Below are 23,120 nucleotides of genomic sequence, written 5' to 3' on the forward strand. Positions count from 1 at the left end.
AGGCTCCCCCCACTCCTCCACCAGTGTCCGTCGCCGAAAGCGGAGACTGTACTGTGCCGTGGGCGCTGCATAAAAATAATGGTCATGTGGCTATTTTTACTTGTGTGAATCACTTCCGTCATTAACAGACAGAGGAAGTGCCAACGTCTAATTTGCCTAATCCAAAACGTGTGAATTACCAGGGAGAAGCGAGAGACAATAACTGCTGCTAATGAGGAAAGATGTGCCGCCGATTCACATGGAAAAAAAGATTTGATTTGACTTTATAAAGGGAAGTATGAAACCACGATCTAACTCAATAATGTGACGTGCAAGATTTGAAAAAAAGGAATTCTAATAATACAGAGGCAAAGTGTCAGCGCTAAGATTTTTGTTTCCTTTTTATTTTAGTAGGAGTTCACCTCAGTCCATTACAAGATCTGGATCTGGTTAAATCTGGACTAAATCTAGATTGAAACGTCTTGAGTTTTCGTCTGACTAAAACTCACTCATTTAGAAATGACTAAAATGTGACTAAAACTAAAAGCAGTTTTGGCCAAAAAGACTAACACTAAAACTATCAATGGGATTGTTTTGTATAGCCCAACATAACAACAGGGGCCAGATCTTGTGGCGGCGCACGGGGCGGCGCAGGCTCTTGGCGAATTATTTTCCGAGTGGCGGCGCTATATGTGCCATTCGCCTCCGCCACCTGTGAGGGGGCGTCGCAAGATGAGGTGACTGCACTGAGGGAGCCTGCATTAAAAACAGTGTGACCCGCTCCACAGTGCACCTGAGGCAAATCACTTATAACACCAGACTAACCATAGAAATGTCTGTGTCCATAGAGTCATTTTTGGAATATAACTGAGCTTGCATCACATGAACGATCGCATTTTGAGGGACTTTTTTCAAGCAGATCACTCCCCCGCCGCGTAGCTTATACTAACACATTTATATGGTTACATACTTTACCGTAATATAAATAAACAGCAATAAGTGAAGATACTTCACAAAGCAGTTATAAGGAGTTGACATCTGCAACACAGCTTCATAAATGGCTAACACACATGCTAATATGCTAACACACATGCTAATATGCTAACACACATGCTAATATGCTAACACACGTTTGGACTGACTCACCGCTCTGGTCCATCGCTGTTTACATTATGAGACTCGCGTTTGTTATAAAAGTTAATCCACTTTGGTTCTGGCGAAGGTTCATCCATCAGTGACAGTCACAGAAAAACACCATTTTGGTGATAGTCGCTGAATCCCGGAGAAAAAAACAACTTCTGACGGGAGTGGCCTCTTCTTTAGGAAGCCAAACGCGCTTCTTTTTCTCCGTGACATTATCGTTAGGTAGGATGAAGAACAGGTGCACTACAAAAAGTAAATATCAAGCATTGTCTTAAATGACTTGAATTGAGGAAATGTATCTTGTTTTGAGTTGTTCTCACTCATTTAGACACTTTTCCTGATCGGACCAAGTTTACTTTGCTTGTTTGAGGACATTTCAGACCAGTTCTAGGGTAAATCTCGCTTGAAATAAGAAAGTAAAATTGCCAATGAGATAAGAACAATTTTCTTTCCCCATTGGCAAAGAAAATGACCTGAAATAAGGACGAAATGTATCGAAACGAGTCAGAAACATCTCAGAACAAGTGAAATAATCTGGGACAAATGCCCAAGAACTTCTTAACTAGTCAAAACAACTAAAATTTGTATTATTAAGCTAATATTGAGATGTTTATACTGATCTAGTTAAATACTTTTTGCAGTGTGTGTCCAGAATAGGTTATAACGAGCTCCATCTTCAGCTGCAGCGCAAACATGACGTCTGTTCAGACGCTCAGGGGATGTGTTTGTTTTGGCCTCAGCTGACCTGGAAGCACCTCGGGCACAGCCTTTTTATTTCTTTTTTTTTTCTTTTCCTTTATTTCTTTCTTTCTCGCAACAGAAATAACGAAAAGGCTGTTTTACAAATTTAAATCAGGCCGTAAGCATAGAATTAAGACACTACATTACAGACGTCGAGCACTTCCGTTCCGCTGTGACGACACAACTGAACACTCAGTCGTTCACCAGGAGAGGGAGGAGCAGCTGCTCAGAGAGCAGGATTCAGGAGGATTACTGAGAGCTGCGTGAATGAAGCCACAAACCACTCTGGGGGTGTTTTTGATAAGGAAATAGCATAACAACATGGCTAAAAGCTCTAAAAAGTCAATTTTGCATGATATAGGACCTTTAAAAAGACGGCCAAAGGGTAGAGTTGACAAGGTGAATCGAAAGAGTGGGAATAATAATAAATCCTTAAACATACCATCTCCAAGAAGTTATACATAAACGTCACGAGTACACACAACCGTAGACAAATATTAATTTCCACTGGACACCACCCTCATCGGGCTCATCTCGGACGGTGATGAGTCCGCCTGCAGGAGAGAGCCACAACAACCTGGAGCAGAACGCCCAGAAGACAGTGGAGATGATCGTGGACTTCAGGAAAGACACAGCCCCACCGTCCCCCCCCTCGCCCTGACAGACTCTCCCACCCCCATCTCCATCGTGGACACCTTCCGTTGTTCTATGTCAAATTGATGTCGTCTTCACCATTATTATTCTTCATCTAACTTATTATGTGTTGAATGTTTTATGGTTCTTGTTGCATGATTGACCGAAAAAAAATCCTAGTTGTGAACCTGTTTACGACCATGGCAATAAATACAATTCTGATTCTGAACTGAATATGTTCGACAACGATGCGTTTAAAAGCTCAGAACAGGCCCTTAAAGGTTTATAAAACAGAGCTTCTTTAGAAGAAGAAGAAGAAGAAAAAGCACTCGATCGGCGTCAACTGCTTATTGCTGTGTGGTGAAGAAAGCGCATCAGGCCATTGGGAGCGTGGAGTGTCTGGTAAGTGTGCGCCGCTGCAGACAATCCGCTCTGTAATAGCCATGGAAGCCTTTTCGAGGTGGAACACGGTGCAAAACAAGGAGCACAGAGGAGCTCGTCTGAGTGCAAAAAGGGCCGAAGGGACTTAAGACTGCAAACTATCGCCCAACGCTGACCCGGAGTCATCGTTTTTGCTTCATTCGTGCATTTTTTGATTGATCCTGCTCACGGCCGAAGCCACCGTTCAGGTCGCCGAGGTCCGGACCTTGGCGTTTTTTTCCAATATTTTTTCTTCACTGTGTGGATGAACGCTGTAAGTGCGATCCTGCAGCCAATGGAGGCTCGAGGAAAGGGAGAAGAGCGAGCGCAGCATGTCCATAATGTTGTGTATGTGGGCGAAAAAAGACACAAACTTTGACCTACGATTAAAACTAAGCTCGGTATATGAAGCCGCTCCAGTGTTTCCATTTTGCTGAGTCGCTCTGTTCTCATCAGTCCATCAAGAAACATCGAAAACTCCTTCCTGACCTGGCAACGTTTGAGCTGATGTGTCTTGATCAGTAGTGGTCAGGTTTACCCTTTTCTTTACATTATGGGCCGGTAAGTTCTTGGTACTTACAGAGGTAATTCTAGATACTTATCGTGGTACTTACGGTGGTACTTACAGTGATACTTACAATGGCACGTATGGTGGTACTTAAAATGGTACTTATGGTGGTACTTACAGTCGTAAATTCTAGTAATAATAGTGGTGCTTCTAGGTACTTATTGTGGTACTTAAAGGATACTATAGTGAGAATTACAAGGCATGTACTTCTAGATACAGTGGTAGTAATGAAGGTTGTACTTCTTGTTTTCCCTCATGCTGTTTTATATTGTTTTATAGTCACACAATCCTAGAAATGACTTCTGTGTGTAGAAGCACCACATTTACTACCTATGAATTGCTGCTGTAGTATCCTTGAATTACCAATAAGTACCATAGAGGTATCACTGTAACTACTAGAAACTATCAATTAAAGTACCAAAGTAAATAGAAGTACAACCTTCATTACTAAGAGTTACCACTGTATCTCTTAGTAACGAGAGATACAGTGGTAACTCTGTGTCTCCCTGACCCTAATCCTAACTCCTAACCCTAATTACTAGTAAATATCACTTTTAGTATCACAGTAAGAACCTAGAGTAACCACTGTAAGTACCACAAAAAGGACCACTGTAAGAACCACAATAAGTACCAAGAAGTACCACTGTAATTACCACTGTAAGTACCACGGACTTACCGGCCCGTAATGTAAAGTGTTACCAACTTTTCTCACTGAACACCATGTACTTCTGGACCAGGTCCTGACCGATATACGGGCCATTATTTGTTTTGTTTTTTACAATATCAGCTATCGGCCAATATCGGCCAATGAAAAGGACGTTCCCACCCTCACCTATGGTCATGAGATCTGGGTCGTGACCGAAAGGACGAGATCGCGAATACAAGCGGCCGAAATGAGTTTCCTTCGCAGGGTGGCTGGGCGCACCCTCCGAGATCGGGTGAGGAGCTCAGTTACCCGGGAGGAGCTCGGAGTAGAGTCGCTGCTCCTTCACTAAAAAAAGTAAATATCAAGCATTGGCTTAAATGACTTGAATTGAGGAAATGTGTCTTGTTTTGAGCGGTTTTCACTCATTTAGACACTTTTCCTGATCGGACCGAGTTTACTTTGCTTGTTTGAGGACATTTCACACCAGTTCTAGGGTAAATCTCGCTTGAAATAAGAAAGTAAAATTGCCAATGAGATAAGACCAATTTTCTTACCCCATTGGCAAAGAAAATGACCTGAAACAAGGACGAAATGTATCGAAACGAGTCAGAAACATCTCAGAACAAGTGAAATAATCTAGGACAAATGCCCAAGAACTTCTTAACTAGTCAAAACAGCTAACATTTGGATTATTATGCTCAAATTGAGATGTTCATACTGATCTAGTTAATTACTTTTTGCAGTGTCCACATCGAAAGGAGCTAGGCGAGGTGGCTCGAATGGATGGATGTGGTTCTACCCAAGGTTTCTCTTCTCTCCTGCCGGGTTTTGGAGTTTTTCCTTGCCGTGCTGGAGAGTCTAAGGACGGGGGACACCCACGCCGCTACCTCCTATTGGACATTATATTTGCCTGGATTCACCTGAACTTTTAATTGTCATATTTATTGCTCTGTTTTATTGCCTTAATGTTTGGTGCAGCTGTGATGCGACTTCTGTTGTGATATTGGGCTATACAAAACCATTAAACTTGAAACTTGGATGGATGGACGGACGGATGGATCCCCTATATGTTCCAACCATGTCCTAATGTGTAGAATGAGCTCAGACCTGTTCACCACAACTGCCTCTAAAATCCTGCACTGTCGGAAGCAGAAGAAAATGGATGGATGGATGGATGGATGGATGGATGGATGGATGGATGGATGGATGGATGGATGGATGGATGGATGGATGGATGGATGGATGGATGGAAAAGGCCGACATCTCCAGAACTGAAAGTGATAACGAAGAATCAACAGATTGTTTGACAACCCTACTCCTGACCCTGTTGGCTGTTGGAAACAAAACGTTTGATGGTTCTGTGCACAAAAAACTCAATACAGCAGTACATCATTGCAGGCTTCTTGACAATACACGTATTGATATGGAGGCCGCGGTATTGATGCTGCACCACAGTATTGATCCGGGTCTTTGTAAACAGCTTTAATCCACTGTAATTTGCCGATATAGATGATATAGATAGAGGCATATCCTGGTATTTTAATGTTTTCAGCTGACAGCAAAAGACAGAAGAATCTATTTGGTATATTTAAAATACATTTCAAGAGGGTTGCCCTTCCCGATATTTTATTCTCGTCTCATTGTGATGGAGGGTATATTTATCTTTCAATTCTCTGTCTTCATTCAAAAATAGGCTGTGCGTGAAGTTTTGTAAGTGACTCATCATCCCACACAATGCTCATCCGTGGTCTCGACTCGCAGTTCAGTGTCAGTGATTTATAAATTGCTGGGAAGTGGTGGAATCCAAACTAAATGGATGTTTTTTGTTTTTTTTTTAAGAGCAGGCAGTGACTCAGTGAGCAAAACAACACTTTTATTTCCAACGGAATAACCATGAGTCACCGGTTGTCCTTCTACTGACAGCACTGTCCGGGAGGAGAGCGGAGAAGTGATCCGGAGAACGTGGACATGGTCTGGTCCTGTAGAGAGGAGAGCGGTGGAGCGGCAAGATTAATGCCAGACACTGAAAGCAAGAAACAAAATGTATGGGAAATATTCTATCACTCTTTTCACTCTTTATTAAGGTCAGACACTGCAGGTGAATAGGGAAAAAATGTAAATTTACAGATATCAATTTGAAACTTTTGCTACAGATCACTGACATAAATGTGAGAAAAAGTTTTCTGTCATTTTATCTTTTCATATAAGAACAAGGTGTTTTATGCCTAAAAATGCCCCAAATTTCACATCTTTTCGGCGACGAAATCTGAATAATGGATAGAGCTACATTCAAATTTATTGTTTCATTTTATTGATGAATGAGCTACCAAGACTTTTCTAGAGAGGATTTAGGATTTCTTATTTAGTTTTAAAATAAGCTGTTTTTTAGTGGAACAATTTGTAAAAATTAAATTCTCGCCTTATTTTTTGACATTCAAAACTCAATAAAATCCCTCTGAAAAAATCTTCCAAATATCGTTCAGTCCAAGGCTGGAAAATGTGAAGTCTTTAGGTCCGACTGACGTGGACATAGTGTCGCCACAATGACAGAAAAATGTGTTTTGAGAAAAAGGCCCTTGAAATTGCGTTCTCCCATATAAGTCTATGGGTGAACATTGAATCAGCGCGATATTTAAACATATTATTGTGAAGATTAGGCATATTTTCTGTTTCCGGGTGAAAGCTTGTATGTTCAGAGACCAATTTGGCCCAAAACCTGAAAACTGAAAAAAAATGAGTTTTGCCTGTAGTGTCTCCCCTTAAATGTTTTCGTTTAAAAGTATAAACAAGGTGATGATTGATGATATGGATATTGCATGCCCCATCATATATCTTTATGATGGGGCTGTAAAGCAGGGGTGTCGAACTAATTTTGGGTCGCGGGCCGAGGCTCGGCTCCCACGGCGGGTGCGGACCGTATATACTGGAGGAAATATTCCGCTAAATTAATATTAATAAGCTGTGATTTGGTCGGCCCCAGCTTGACTGTGGCTTCATTAATAACAACGGCTCACCCTTGTATTGCACTTTACAAGCCTGTGTCACAGGTTCCTCAAAGTACGAGTGGTGTGTTGTTCGTGTCCTGGGCTCTTGTTGTGCCGGTGCCCTCAGCTGGACACGTGTGGAACTCTTTCGGTTTTGTTTTGTTTTTTGGCATATTCAGGAACTCGTGTATTGCAGGGCAGGGGCCGGATCCGCAGGCCTATGTGCGACACCCCTGATGTAAAGTATAAGACAGCCTCCAATTATGATTTTTTATTTTAATTTTATTTTAAGTTATTTTATTTTATTTTATCTTTTACTTTAATTTTCTATTGTGTTGTTTTGCTAAATTGTCTGTCCTTAAAATAAAAAATGACTGATCACAAAAAATATATGAATAAGTAAGGATTAAACAACGAGGAGCCGTACATTAGACGGTTATAATGCACGACGCGGAGTCGAGAACACCACGACGCGCAGCGGAGTGCGTTAAAACCGTCTAATGCACGGCTCCATATTTCTATGATTGAAACTTTTGCTAGAATAATAAATGCTTAACTTTAGGCTATTTGAGAGATTTAAAAAAAACAACATCATCAAATTAAATGACTTAAAATATCGGCTATCGGCCATGCCAACCCCCTTCATATCGGTATCGGACCCCGAAAATCCATATCGGTCGGGCGCTAATATGCACTTTGACAAAAACACGACAAAAATGGGACAAAAAGTGTATGACAAGTATAAAAAAATTAAAAACAAGACTAAAGAGAGACAACAACAAATGGTGCAGCCCTGGTGTCTGGTCTCGAGCTGTAAAAAGTCCATTTGTGTGAATCTAATCAGCCATTTGAGCAACATCAGCAGACAAAAACTTTCCATTTTCTCCTGGCCTTCATCCTTTTTAACCACAACAGCGTCTGCACAAGTCATTAACGGCCTTTCATCCATATAAAAGCCCTCCACAAACCACTGCTGTAGTATTAGAATTTACTGGGCCTGGGACTGGGCATTAGGACGATGGGAAGAACAATATCGTTTGTGATTCAGTGTTTTTTTTATTACGTAAAACAGTGTACAGCAGTGAAATCTATTCAAATATTCAAAATAAAAACACATTACCTTGATTTTAAAAGACTTTTCTTCCCTAAAGTAGCGTAAGAGGCACGTTGTATACAAGTCCACCACTGCAGGTGTCGTAGCATGTTACGTTTATTTACTCATTAATTGTCCGTGAGAGTAAATCCTAAGCTGACAGAAAAGACAAAGAGGGATATTGTACATGAAGATCATTTTTTCACTCATACTTGGCTGTAAATACTGTTTAAGTGGCGCTAGCCCACAGTTAGCTTTGATCGTTAGCCTGCAAGCTTCTTCTTAGTGATTCCATTAGTGTGTATTGGTGACTCCGACCCGGGGGCAGTGAAGTTGCAATTTTGGTTTTCTGGCCAGAGACACCAGGGGGAGATGAAACACTTGTATTACACCCAGAGGGACTACGGAAAGGATTTATTAAGGTAAACAAGTTACTTAGTGCTGCTTTAAATGGAAAATGCAAAATCAAGAACTGCGTTTTTTATTTCGACGCTATTATACTATTATTACTATACTATTATTATGTTTTTTTTTATTTCCCTGTATCATAAAAGTATTTATGGCTGTGTGAGCCTTAAAAGTGGCGCTGCCAGGGGCGGACTGGCCATATGTCCATTCTGGAAGAGCACAGAAGGGCCACTGGCTCTAGGGCCACCGGTCTGGCCTCTCACTTTACCTTACCCTCACCCCCGGGCGTAACCGAGCTTTACCCAAATCTAAAAACTTAAAAGAAAAGCACTGAAATAGCGCGGAAAATGAGGATGAAAACAGAACAAAAATGAGCCCCAAAAAAAAACGTGACGAAAACACAACAAAAAACATGACAAAAGAGATGAAAACACAACCACAAAGCAATCTAAAAAAGCAACAAAAAAAGCCAAGAAAAAGTGAAGAAAACCAGATGACAAGGCAATGAAAAAGCCAGAAAAAGTGACCAAAAGATTTACAACAAAAACTACAAAAACATGACAAAAATGCAGCAACAAAACTTACAGTCACTTTTGTAGGCCATGGTTTTCAAATGAGGCGTAGCTCTCCAGTCAAGAGGCTTTTAGACTTGGGTAAAGCTGAACTGGAGAAAATGCTCTCAGTTAACCTCTTAACTCCCGCCTGAACCGAGAGGATCTTTTTCCTCACGTCATCAGAATTTTTTTCCATCATTTTTTTGGTGGGTATTCAACTCATTTTTTTTCTTTTCTTTTTTGTCATTTTTGTCATTTTTTCGTCTATTTTTGTAACACATTTTTGTCATTTTTTATCACATTTTTGTCATTTTTTAAATCACATTTCTTTCATTTTTCGTAACTTTTTTATCAATTTTTTGTAATTTTTTTTGTGAAATTTTTGTCACATTTTTGTCATTTTTTATCAAATTTCTGTCATTTTTTGGGTCATTTTTTATCAATTTTTTGTCATTTTTTGGGTCATTTTTTGTCATTTTTTCGTCCATTTTTTATACAATTTTTGTCATTTTTTTGTCACATTTTTATCATTTTTTCATTATTTTTTTATACAATTTTTGTCATTTTTTGTCACATTTTGTCACATTTTTGTCATTTTTTCATTCATTTTTTATCAATTTTTTGTCATTTTTTTGGCACATTTTGTCACATTTTTGTCATTTTTTGGGTCATTTTTTTGGTGGGTATTCAACTCATTTTTGTAACTTTTTCGTCAATTTTTTATCAATTTTTTGTCATTTTCTTGTCTCATTTTGTCACATTTTTTGTCATTTTTTTGTCTCATTTTGTCACATTTTTTGTCATTTTTTTGTCAAATTTGTGTCATTTTTTCGACAATTTTTCGTCACCTTTTTGTCACATTTCCATCCTTGTTTTCATCTCAGTTTTGTCGCTATTTTCACAGCCAAACTGGAGAAAACGTGCTCGGTTCAGGTGGGAGTTAAGGGGTTAAGACTTGGGGTAAGAGGTTAAAATATGTCTTTGTGGAAGTGTCGCATTTACGCTAATTTGGGTCAGGCTGGTCAGAGTCCAGAGCTGTTTTTCAGTCCCAGTCCAGCCCCTGGGCGCTGCTGGTTCCAGACAGGCAGACCACAGATGCGTAAAGCGTGTCAAAGTGTGGGCTGGTGGGGTGTTTGTGCAACAGGAGGATTCCAAGCTAAAAAAAAAAGCTAAAATGCTGCAGCCAGTGCGGCATAAACATTGTGCTCCTCGTGAATTTCCATGTTTTACAAATTGCAGATTTGTTTGTGCAGAGTGGCGTCTCCCTGAGTTCTGCCATCTGTGGTGCTGCGGCGCTCGGTGTGATTGTAGACTGGACCGATCGAGTCTGCAGCGGCTCACACTGTAACATGCGTTTAGTTTTATCAACACTTGAATATTGCTGTTTGTGCAAAGCGACGCATGCAGCTCTGACTGGCACAGGGACACTCACTGGACACTCAGTGGACACTCACTGGACACGCAGCCGTGACAACACTGACCTTTTCAGAGCGGCTTCGCCCGGACACTCCAAAGACACGCTTCACTGAGGTCGCTTCCATCTGCCTGATCTCTCACCACGTTTTAATCTGGTTCTATAGACACCTCTTATAAAAGCAAACAAGGCCGCGGGAACCCAGGGTGCTGAGGGCGCTGCAGCACGGGGGTGGATAGTTTGTGAACTGCAGGCAATATTAACCCCTTAAATCCCACCTGAAGCGAGCACATTTTCTCCAGCTTTACCCCAGTCCAAAAGCTTCTGGAAAAAAGGTGTGAATAGCAACAAAACTGAGATGGAAACAAGGATGAAAATGTGGAAAAAGTGAGAAAACACTGACGAAAAAATGACAAAAAATTTACAAAAAATGACAAAAATGGACAAAAAATTGACAAAAAAGTGAGAAAATGTTGACAAAAAATGGAGGAAGAAATGGACGAAAAAGTGATAAGAATTTGACAAAAAAATGTGAATAATTTGATGAAAAAGTGACAAAAAAATTACAAAAAATGACAAAAATGGACAAAAAATGGACAAAAAAGCGAGAAAATTTGACGAAAAATTTAGAAAAAATGGACGAAAAAGTGCTACGAATTTGACAAAAAAATGCGAATAATTTGACGAAAAAGTCACAAAAATTTGACAAAAATTGACAAAAAAGTGAGAAAAAATTGACAAAAAATGGAGGAAAAAATGGACGAAAAAGTGATAAGAATTTGACAAAAAAATGCGAATAATTTGACGAAAAAGTGGCAAAAAAGTCACGAAAATTTGACAAAAATGAGACGACTGCCCAACAAAAAAAGTGATGACAAAAAAATCGGATGTGAGGAAAAAGATCAATTTAGTTTTGCAGGTCTTTCAAATGAGGCGTTACACTGGCCAGGATTTGGGTAAAGCTGAACTGGAGAAAATGCTCTCGGTTCAGGCGGGAGTTAAGAGGTTAATAAACAGGATTCATGCACAGAAAAAGTATTTTGGGGTAAATTTTGTCCCTCAGCGCCCCCTAACTAAAATATCTTCCCGCAGCTCTGAAAGCAAAGCACCAGCACTGGTCTGCACAGTCTGATGCACACAGGCCTTTCCCGTGCTACTGGTGCTGATCACTCACCTGTGTTTCAAAAATGTCTCTTTGCAGGAGAGGGGAGAGGGTAGTCCAGTCATATTCGAAAGGCATTTACCCTCAAATATACATAGCAAAATATTCTGAGGTGTGATTCGCAAAGCAATATTCATAGAGCTTAACCATAACTGTACACAGACCCAAAACTGAGCCACATGTGGACAAAAATAAAACAAATGCATCAGGTCCTACTCCCCCCCCCCCCCCCCACAGAACCTACAACAAGGATCCTTTTCTATCTGCCGTTTGAACAGAGATTTTTTTGTTGCAATAATTTTATTGAAGATTTTAAGTTGGAATATTCTGGAATATGAATCTATTGTAGTTCTATAAATCGTTCTAAAACAATCTTTCCACAAAATTGGATCATTATATTCATCTTCCTGAAACAGGCAGGTTCTGTGTGTAGGTAGGGCTCTAGGAACAACAGGTAACCTGCTTATTTTGATTTCCACAACCAACACTCCACCGGCTTTGGAGAGGAATAAGACTCTCTTTTTCAGATCTTTATGCATCTGCTTATGCCCGTCTGGCATTGTCCTCACACACCGAGTCTGAACAGTGTGCACAGCTAGAGAACGCACTGAGCACATTTAACAGGACATGGTCAGGTGGAAAAACCAGCCCAGGAAGTGAAAGCCAGATGCTGATCACTGGTCCATAGTGTTTGGAATTGATCTTTTAGCCAAAAGACTCAGATCTACTAAAGTCTAACAGCACTATTCTCCTAGTCAAGACAGTTTCACTTCCGGTTATTCAAGCTGACATAGAAAATGTTTAGATGTAATTATTCATGACGTTTTCCCACAAGTATTCATTCACAAATACTGACATGTTTGGCATCCACGTGTAGCATGAAAGGCAGTGACCAAGATGACACTGTAATCCAAATATGGTTTGCCAAACATTGAAGTAAGTTAGTTTGGATACTGTATTATGATATTTATTTAATTTCATTAAACCGAGCACATTTCCTCAGCAGCAAAACCAAGTCTAAAGTAAAAAAGGCATCTGTGACAGTTACATAATCAACAAAAGTTTTTTTTGTTATTCCCTAAAATCTGATCACAAAATATTCCTCGTTTGCACAGGCATCAGTAGGTATGTACTGAGATGTTTCCCTAAGGGAGAAGGTATCGCAGTGATAGTTTCTTTCCCCAAGCTGCGATTACTTTGAATAAGGGCACTTTCATTTCTTTGTATGGATTTTTATTGTACAGTATTTAATCCTCTTTATGTGGCATTTGTTTGTTTGTGTATATGTGCTTTTATGTGTTGATGTCGCACTTTGAGCTCCTTGCACATTTTTTTTACAATGTGGTTTGACTTTCACTCCGCCTGGAACCGCCACCTTAACATGGTGGAGGGGTTTGAGCTCTGTCGTCGGGGGCTTCGTGCTCCTGGTAGGGTCTCCCATGGCAAACTGGTCCTAGGTGACGGGTCAGACAAAGAGCGGTTCAGAAGCCCCTTATGAGAGACCAACAGGCCCGGTTTGAACCAAGGTTCAAGGTTCAAGGTTCAACTTTATTAATGTCCCGAAGGAAATTATTATGCAGCAGGTGTCCACACATAATAAAGCAAAAACAAACAAATAAAATACAGTGAGACAACAATTGTGTTTGGGACAAAGATCACACAGTCACAGCATCATCAGTCCGGCTCTGAAGCTGAGAGACAATCAGCAGAAGATCAAATAAAGCCTAATTTGCAGCAGCTTCACTGAGCAACATATGATCATTTATCTTCGCAACAACCTCTGGAATAAAAGAGGCCCTGGCCCGACGAGTTTGAGTACAGGGCATTCTGAGCCTGCGTCCGGAGGGGAGTAGGTTAAACTCCTTAAAAAGCGGGTGGTCCGGACACTCCATTATCTGTTGGGCTTTACGTACAACCCTTTGGCTGTAGAGGTCATGCAGCTGAGTCTGCTGTGCACCGATGATTTTACCTGCTACTCTGACCAGCTTCGCCAAGAGCCCCAAACCAAGATACAAAAGAAAATGTTAAAACTGACAATAAAAGACTGGTAAAAGATCGTCATGAGGACGTTACAAACACTAAATGAATTCATTTTTCTTCAAAAGAAGAGTCTTTGCTGCACCTTTTTGCAGATGGCGTCAGTGTTAGACTCAAAGCGCAAGTCCTTGTCAATAATAATCCCGAGGTACTTGTATTCGGAGACTACTTCAACCGGATTTCCCTGGATCACAGTGTTGGTGCCTTGCGGAAATCTATCAACATGTCCATGAGGCCGTCCTTCCGTGGACCCTCCACCTGCAGGAGGTGCCATAAGGGGCTGGTGCTGGATGGATGGATGGATGGATGGATGGATGGATGGATGGATGGATGGATGGATGGATGGATGGATGGATGGATGGATGGATGGATGGATGGATGGATGGATGGATGGATGGATGGATGGATGGATGGATGGATGGATGGTGGATGGGTGGGTGGGTGGGTGGGTGGGTGGGTGGGTGGGTTGGGTGGGTGGATGGATGGATGGATGGTGGATGGGTGGGTGGGTGGGTGGGTGGGATGGGTGGGTGGATGGATGGATGGATGGATGGATGGATGGATGGATGGATGGGATGGATGGATGGATGGATGGATGGATGGATGGATGGATGGATGGATGGATGGATGGATGGATGGATGGATAGTGGATGGATGGATGGATGGATGGATGATGGATGGATGGATGGATGGATGGATGGATAGTGGATGGATGAATGATGGATGGATGGATGGATGGATGGATGGATGGATGGATGGATGGATAGTGGATGGATGAATGATGGATGGATGGATGGATGGATGGATGGATGGATGGATGGATGGATGGATGGATGGATGGATAGTGGATGGATGAATGATGGATGGATGGATGGATGGATGGATGGATGGATGGATGGATAGTGGATGGATGGATGGATGGATGGATGGATAGTGGATGGATGGATGGATGGATGGATGGATGATGGATGGATGGATGGATGGATGGATAGTGGATGGATGGATGGATGGATGGGTGGGATGGATGGATGGTTGGATGGATGGATGGATGGATGGATGGATGGATGGATTTACTTTCAAATGGCTAATAAATGAATCTGAATCCAACATCGTGACACACCGGCCTTTTTCCAGCAGTTCTTCATTCACACATACCGACATGTTTGGAATCAGGGCTGGCATTTGGATTGCAATACTTTTTTACGTACATTTATCAAGTATTGCCAGCCCTTTTTTATCCTGCACTGCTTTGTTTCCCAGTCACAGTTACACAGCTCTTTGGTACATTTGGTGTTAATGCACTTTTCAATCTCAACACTTCAATAAATGTCATTCGGTTTATAAACTTCGGACACACGACTGTTTTCTTTGAACACATTTTAAGGTAAACATATTACTTATGATATTTACTCAGTCCCCAAGTATCGTGATACGTATCGGACCGAAAAATGGATCGAGATCGCCCTGTAAACCGAACGGTCATTTCCTTTCAAAAAAAGGCAACACTTTTGTTCCCAACTTTCACAAATAGCTTGTTCCAAAACCAAAATAGAACCCTCCATAGAGTCAAAGTTAAGTTAATGCTATTTTACATTATTGCTCTTTTATGTTGTGTTTGAATAAATGTTTGAATCGGGGAAAAAAGCAACAAAAAAAAACAGCAAAACGCAATTATGAACTATAATCCAATCTGCCACAGTTCACAACATTGTATTTAAAGTGATAGTATTTACGTTTTTACGCTTTATGGTGAGCGATCTAGATCTTTTCAGCTGTTGTCACAACCATGGCCGTATCTACCGTTTTTTTTTCCCTCCACATTGAATCCTTTACTGCGCAAATGAATGTTGTAAACCCGCGCTTCTACAGGCGGAAGAGCCTTCGAGTTCAGACGTGGATGAGCTTGTTCTGAACCTAAATGTGTCCACTCTAAAGCCGAACCTCATGAGCTGCTCCTCACTTTGTTTCTGTCTCACGCAAAGATTGTCCTGCGTATAAACGATCTTCGCTTTAATGAGAGCTTAAACCAGCGCGTTCACCTTTGTAGCTCCCAGTGGTTTGACAGTGAGGGCGACGCAGAGGGGGCGGGGCCAGAGCACAGAGTCTGATGTTCAGAATGAGCCGCTTTACCCATTCACACCCACAGCCTCGTTTTCACAACAATTAAAAACGGACATTTTCATTTAAAGCAGTACTAAGTAACTTGTTTACCTTAATAAATCCTCTCCGTCGTCCCTGTGGGGGTAATACAAGTGTTTATGGGATGATTGGAGGGTCTTTCATCTCCCCCTGGTGCAGTCAAGTTTGCAACTTGACCGCCACCGGTCCGGAGAAAGCAATACACACTAATGGAATCACGAAGAAGAAGCTAACAGGCTAACGGGCAAAGCTAACAGCGGGCTAGCGTCACTTTAAACAGTATTTACAGCCAAGTTTGAGTGAAAAACAATATTTCCATTGTATATGTGGATGCACAGTAACCCTCTCTCCCTTCGCCTTTCCTGTCAGCGCAGTATTTACTCTCCAAGACAATTAATAAGTTAAAAAAATCGTAACTTGCTACGACACCTGCAGTTGCGCTTATGGCCTCTAGGGGGAAGAGTTACTTAGTACTGCTTTAAGATTTTAGTATGTATTTAGGACAAGACATTCTTATTGCCTCTCACTCCTGCTTCACAGTAATAATGGATGAAATAGATATTAAATAGATATTTTATTTTGTGATATTCATCATGTCAAAGTAGGGGGTACGTGACTCGTGCACGGCTGCACCCACTGCCCTGGGGCAGACTGATAGAAGCGAGGCCAGTCTGCTCCATCTGCATGTCCGACCACCATCCACTCACTCACCGCATTCACTCAGGCCTCCTGGTCCCAAACGGAGCAACAAAAAGCTATTTTTGACAACAGCTTCAGGATGAGACAAAAGTGTTTTTGATCACTTAAAATACAGGAAATTACATTGGATTCTTTAAAAACACCCCAGACCCCCCAGTTTCAAGAATTATCTGGACCTCACTGTTTTTTTAAATCCTGGCTACGGCCCTGGTCACAACCCATCGACCACATTTAGGACAAAGCCTCGTCGAAATCATCAATGAATGAACAGACTAGGGCTGAAACGACTAATCGATTAATCGACGACTAATCGATTATTGAAAGAGTCGACAACTATTTTAGTAATCGATTAATCGTTTTCTAGCTCACACAGACTAAAATGGAGCAAAAATGACCAAAAAATGTAGTATTTTTGATGAAAACCTACTTTGATTTTATATTTAGGGTCTGTAGTGGTTTGTACAATGTAAATTTCATGAATAGAGCCTTCAACAAACATTTCCCTTTAGTTTACTCCATCAGCACTTCCTTAACCCCTTAAGCCCCACCTGAACCAAGCACATTTTCTAAAACAAAATGACCAAAATGTGATAAAAATGACAAAAAAAAGACAAAAATGTGAAAAAATTTGACAAAAAAATGACAAAAATGTGACAATTACAAAAAATGACCAAAAAATGTGATGAAAAATTGACGAAAAAATGACCAAAATGTGAGAAAAAATTGACAAAAAAATGACCAAAATGTGACGAAAAATGACCCAAAAAAATATGAAAAAAATATATGACAAAAAATGACAAAAAGAGACAAAAATGTGATAAAAAATTGACAAAAAAATGACAAAAAATGTGACAAAAATGTGATTAAAAAAAAATGGACGAAAAAATGACAAAAATGTGACAAAAAATGACTAAAAAGTTACAAAAATGAGTTGAACACCCAACAAAAAAATGATGGAAAAAAAATCTGATAACGTGAGGAAAAAGATCCTCTCGGTTCAGGCGGGAGTTAAGAGGTTAAACTTAAGCTATAATGTGATAAAAAAAATTGGAAAAAATAAAACTTTACTACACCATTCACAGCCAAGCGATTAATCGATTAATCGTAAAAATGATCGATAGACTAATCGATTACAAAATAATCGCTAGTTGCAGCCCTAGAACAGACCATTTCAGATTTGACTGTAGATACAAATCAGCGCAAAAAAGTGTCCTCGGAGCTAAACGCTACGTCAACTTTTCCGCTAAAACTGACCTTGATCTATTTATCTAAACAAGGCTGAAGTCGAACTTGTTTTCATCATTTTATCCACCCAAATAAACATCTCCTGCACAAAAATCCAAACTCAAACAAGTGACACACCGACTGCCGATGCGTTATTTACTGGCGTCGATCTCCCACTTGCCAAATTACGCACGACACAAAGTCCGTGGATCAAGGATTAAGTTTGCGCGCTTGGAAAGAAAGAAAAAAAGCGGTACCGTTTGAGCGAGGACGGCCAGGACATGCGGGGCTTCTTCAGCCCGGGGCGCAGCTTCTCCAGGGTCCGGTTGCGGGACAGGTAGCGCTCTCCGTCCGAGTGGAAGCGCTGTTTTATCCGTATGTGCGTCCGCGGCTGTCGCCAGAGGTGCTTGGGCGGCTTGGCGAGTCCCGCTCCTTCCCTGGTCAGCGTGGCGCACTCCATGTCGGTTCGAGGCTTTTCGTTTTTTTTGTTACGCACGTGGGGTTGTTTTTGGTTGGGTGCGTAAAGTTGGGTGGAAGTTGTTTTGGAGGAGGAGGGACCCGTGCCGTCAGTGCGCGCAGAGGCAGGTGCGCGGAGCGGGGAGCATGGCGCGATGATGCTGTCACCGAGTCGAGTGCTGAGGAGCAGACTGGCAGCGCCGACCAATGAGGCTCTCTGTCCCGCACTCTCTCTCTCTCTCTCTCTCTCTCTCTCCTACTCTCCACTCTCTCTTCATAACACACACTCTCTCTCTTCCTCACCCCTCCCCTATCTCCCCTTTCCCGCTTTCTCTCTCTCTCCCTTCCCCTCTTTCTTTCTCCAGTTCTCCTCTCCTTTTCTCTCACCATCCCTCTCTCTCTTTCCTTTCCCTCTTACTCCCCTTCTCTCCTTTTCTCTTCCCTTCCCCCTCTCTCTCCTTTCCCTATTTCTCTCCCTCTCTCGCCTTCTCTCCCCATCCCCTCTTTCCCTCCTCTCTCACCTCTCTCCCCTTTCCCCTCTCTCCCCTTTCCCTTCTCTCTCCCTCTCTCCTTCCCCTCTTTCCCTCCTCTCTCCCCATTCCCCCTCTCTCTCCTTTCTCTTCTCTCCCCCTCTCTCCTTCCCCTCTTTCTCTCCCTCTCTCATCTCTCTCCCCATTCTCCCTCTCTCCTTTCTCTTCTCTCCCCCTCTCTCCTTCCCCTCTTTCTCTCCCTCTCTCACCTCTCTCCCCATTCTCCCCTCTCCTTTCTATCCTCTCCCTCTCTCTCCTTCCCCTCTTTCTCTCCCTCTCTCACCTCTCTCCCCATTCTCCCTCTCTCCTTTCCCTTCTCTCTCCCTCTCTCCTCCCCTCTTTCCCTCCCTCTCTCACCTTCTCTCCCCATTCCCCCTCTCTCTCCTTCCCCTCTTTCTCTCCTCCCCCCTCTCTCCTTTCCATTCTCTCTCCCTCTCTCCATCCCCTCTTTCTCTCCCTCTCTCACCTCTCTCCCCATTCCCCCTCTCTCTCCTTTCCCTTCTCTCCCCCTCTCTCCATCCCCTCTTTCTCTCCCTCTCTCACCTCTCTCCCCATTCCCCCTCTCTCTCCTTTCCCTTCTCTCCCCCTCTCTCCATCCCCTCTTTCCCTCCCTCTCTCACCTCTCTCCCCATTCCCCTCTCTCTCCTTTCCCTTCTCTCTCCCTCTCTCTCCCTTCTCTCTCCCTCTCTCCTTTCCCCCTTCTTCTCTACTTTCCCATTTCCCTCTCTCTCCTTTCCCTCTTTCTCTCCCCTTCTCTTCTTCTCTCCCCATCCCCCTTTGTCCTTCTCCTATCTCCTTCCCCTCTCTCTCTCTCTCTCTCTACTTCCTCCCCCCTTTCCGCTTTTCTCCCTTCCTCCCATCTCTCAATCTGTTCCTTTCTCACTCTGTTTCTTTTCTTAATGTTTCAGATTTTGGGCCAGATTGTGTCTCTGAACACGTGCGGTTTATAATTTCCCTTAATCAACTTTCCTCTGTTGATTTATTTGAAAAGTCCAACTCTCAAAATCAGAGTTTGCCGGTGGTGACTCAAAACGTGCATGAGCGAACAACATTACAGGCCCGAGATTCAAACCTAATCAATCTCCTGTACGTCCCACCTGCCCCTTGCTCTTTCACCCTCAGAACGTCTGCTTGTTCACGGTCTGCTGCCGACAGAGCAGTGCACTGTGACCGCTCAATAACACTTCACTTCACTCAATAGTTTCACATGTCGACAATGTCCCGCAGGTCGTAGAGCGGGCAGTGGTGTCGCCGTGGGGACGTTTTGCAAAACTGAGAAATGAGAGTCCGTATTTGGAGATGATGTTGCCTGTTGGGGGCATGTACATGTTGAACAGCACCGGACCAAGAACGGACCCCTGGGGCACTCCACTTGTGACCTGGTGTAACTGGGATTTGGCATCACCAAGGACCACACACTCGGTCCGGAACCAATGAAGTGCCTCTCCAGAGAGTCCAATGATGTGTTCAAGTCGGTGCAGCAGAATGTGATGGTCAATGGTTTTAAACGCTGCTGTAAGATCGAACAAAACCAGAAGCGACGGAGTGCCCGGTCAGCAGATATCAAATTGCATGTATGAATAGTATGAGCTGGAATCGCTTCACAGACGACTCGAATAGCTCAAAATGCAACTCCAAGTATGTCTTTGAGGAGGGAACAACCTTGCAACATGCAAAAAAAAAAACACATGACTTTCAAACCTCTTTTTCAATGTAAACAAGCTTTAGGGGGGCCCCTGCAGTGCCTGTGAGGTCCCCCAGGAGGCGCCAGACCCCACTAGGCAGTGGACTTTTTGTACGAGCATTAACCTTTGTGAGTGAACTGCTTAACTAAAACCACAATTGTATCAAACCATGTTCGTAGAGGTCTATTTCGAGCACAGCTGGGGCATTGACCTATTGTACATGTTTTGGATTAATGGGGAAAACCAGAGCACCTGAGGTACTAGGTGGAGATTTGTTTGCAAAGAGCGAACAGGGTTGCAAAGGGACGGAAACTTTCAATGGGAACTTTTGCTTGGAAATGTTGTTAAAAACTGTCAAAACCTTTTTGCATTTTTCGTTAACTATACTATTTGTGGACAATTTGTCACCTGTTAATTATGTTTTTGATTAATTATGTCATAGAAGAAGTGTGAGGACCATATTGTCAACACAGATCCCGTCAGATCTCTGAAGCTAAACAGGAAGTCCCCGTTAGGGAAACACCAGGAAGCCTGGGTGAATAGTGAGTGAGTGGTTGGTGGCCATTGGCCCCCCCCGACAGCAAAAACATTAGACAAAAAGAACAATTCATATCACTAGTGTAAAGTTTAAAGTGGGAACATTTGATAATGTATTCGGATGTAATTATGGTCTATAAAACCTTAGATCGACTTGCCCCGCCCCCATTACAGGAGTTTATACAGCTGAAGGTAAATTCAAACACACTGCTCATCAAGCAGAGGAGACTGTAAAATCCCATTTAGAAAGACTATCTGCCTTCTCAGTACGTGCAGTACACTTGGTCCCAACAGAACTGAGGAATCTGACCTCATTCCACACTTTTAGAAATTCTGTGAAGAAGTGGCTTTTGTGCTGTTTTGTGCATTGTCCCTTTCTAATCTATTAGCTGAGCTAATTTACCTATTTTTACACATTTATAACCATTGTTGTTCATCATTCACTGTCTTTTTGTGTCTCTGTGATGGTGTTTTTGCTGTGTGTTTCTGCCTGGTGTATGTACTATTCTATCTGTCTTGACATCAGCCTGCCATGGGACAGTGGAATCTGCTGTGGCTTCAACAGTACTTTACCACCACCAAGTATGGAGTGAATCAATCATGACAGTGTAGCGTTTCGACAAACTTGATAGTACAGGCTTGTAAAGTGCAATACAAATGAAAGGCATTATTATTATCATTAATAAGTGCTGGGACAGTGTATAACTGTTAAATTAGATTCTTATGCTGCATTGTACATCTGTCTGTAAAGAAACAACCTTGAGTTGTGATAATTCCCTGTTTATTCCTGTTAAATCCACTGACAAATTTCCGACAATGGATTCCTGAAATTTTCCAATCCTAGTGAAGAGACCTGTATATATAGTCGTTGTTGACGATTGCATTGACGCCCATTTTTCCCTGAGGACAAGCTAACAGTGAAAAGCTAAAGATAGCTCTTTGGAAACTAAAACATGACGAGACCTTTACGAGATGAGAATGTTCATGTCTAAAGGCGGACGCCGGATCTTTCTTAGAGATCGGGAGGACAAGTGGACAAACATTGACCTTTAGCAGCAGTAGCATGTAGCTGTTTATGCTAATCCCCGCGACATGTAAACATTCTTTCTCCGAATGTTCTGTGGAGACAAAGCCGCCTCTGATCGATGTCCTTAACCTTATCTATTGTATTGTGGTGGTGTCGTCTCCATGCGATCTATGCACATGTTGGTATTTAGCCGCGCTTGAGAAAAGGCCATGGCACGCTGATGATCGCTGATGCTGCTGTGGGGAGGGGAAACATGGCGCTTCCTGTCCAATTATTATTATTAGGCCTCTTGTAATTATTATTTTTGTTATTGTTGTTATTTGCAAAGGAGCCAGTTACAAAAGGTGTTGGACGATCGCAGCAACAATGAGCACCCGGCAACCCCCCGACGCCAACCACAGCGGCTAGGTGAACTGTCAGAGAGCCTCCTCGAAGACGCAGCGTGAGAGTGTTTCTTACATCAACCAGCGCTGAAGCCAACACTGTAGCAGCAGTGAGACGCTCGGCTGTCGCGAGAGCCACCATGAGAAACAATACCCAAAAGAAAGAAGGCTCAAGTCATAGCAGCCTGGAGAGAAGTGAGCCAAAAAAGGTGCTGTGAAAAAAGAATTGCCCAACAGGCACTGGACTCTGCCAAACAAAAGCTGCAAAAAGACTCAACCAGCAAAATGTTGGCAACAACCAGAACATAATCCATGTAAGGCTTCATTCTTGTCAAAGGCCTGATTCTATTCTAAGGAATGGCCTAATGGGCGACAGTGAAGGTGCACATTGTCGTTGTGTCCTTGTGTAAATAAAACATATTCTTCTTGAAGTCAATATAAAAATGATTGGTACATTACAACATATGCAGAAAAGTGCAAATTGCATAATTCGTTCCCTCCATTCCACAGCTGCCCCGGGGTAGACTGATGGAAGTGAGGCTGCCAATCTGCGCCATCAGCCCCTTCCGACCACCAACCAATCGCTCACTCATTACACTCACAAAGGCTTCCTGGCCCTTCCTGCTGAGCTTCTGAGATCTGACGGGATCGGGCAGAG

The 23,120-nt window shown here is 42.4% G+C and overlaps 1 protein-coding gene across 2 annotated transcripts in view; it reads right to left on the minus strand.

The window, feature by feature from the left end:
- The window catches only part of pde4cb (phosphodiesterase 4C, cAMP-specific b), a 141,224-nt gene extending 122,792 nt beyond the window's left edge, over positions 1 to 18,432 (minus strand). For both annotated transcript variants that reach the window (XM_079580931.1, XM_079580930.1), the window contains exon 1: positions 18,102 to 18,432. In XM_079580931.1, coding sequence (XP_079437057.1) covers positions 18,102 to 18,304 — 203 coding nt within the window. In that variant the 5' untranslated portion in view covers positions 18,305 to 18,432. The remainder of the gene's footprint in view (positions 1 to 18,101) is intronic.
- Positions 18,433 to 23,120: the final 4,688 nt, after the last annotated feature.

This window comes from Gobius niger, assembly GCF_951799975.1.
Source record: "Gobius niger genome assembly, chromosome: 22".
Lineage (NCBI taxonomy): Eukaryota > Metazoa > Chordata > Actinopteri > Gobiiformes > Gobiidae > Gobius > Gobius niger.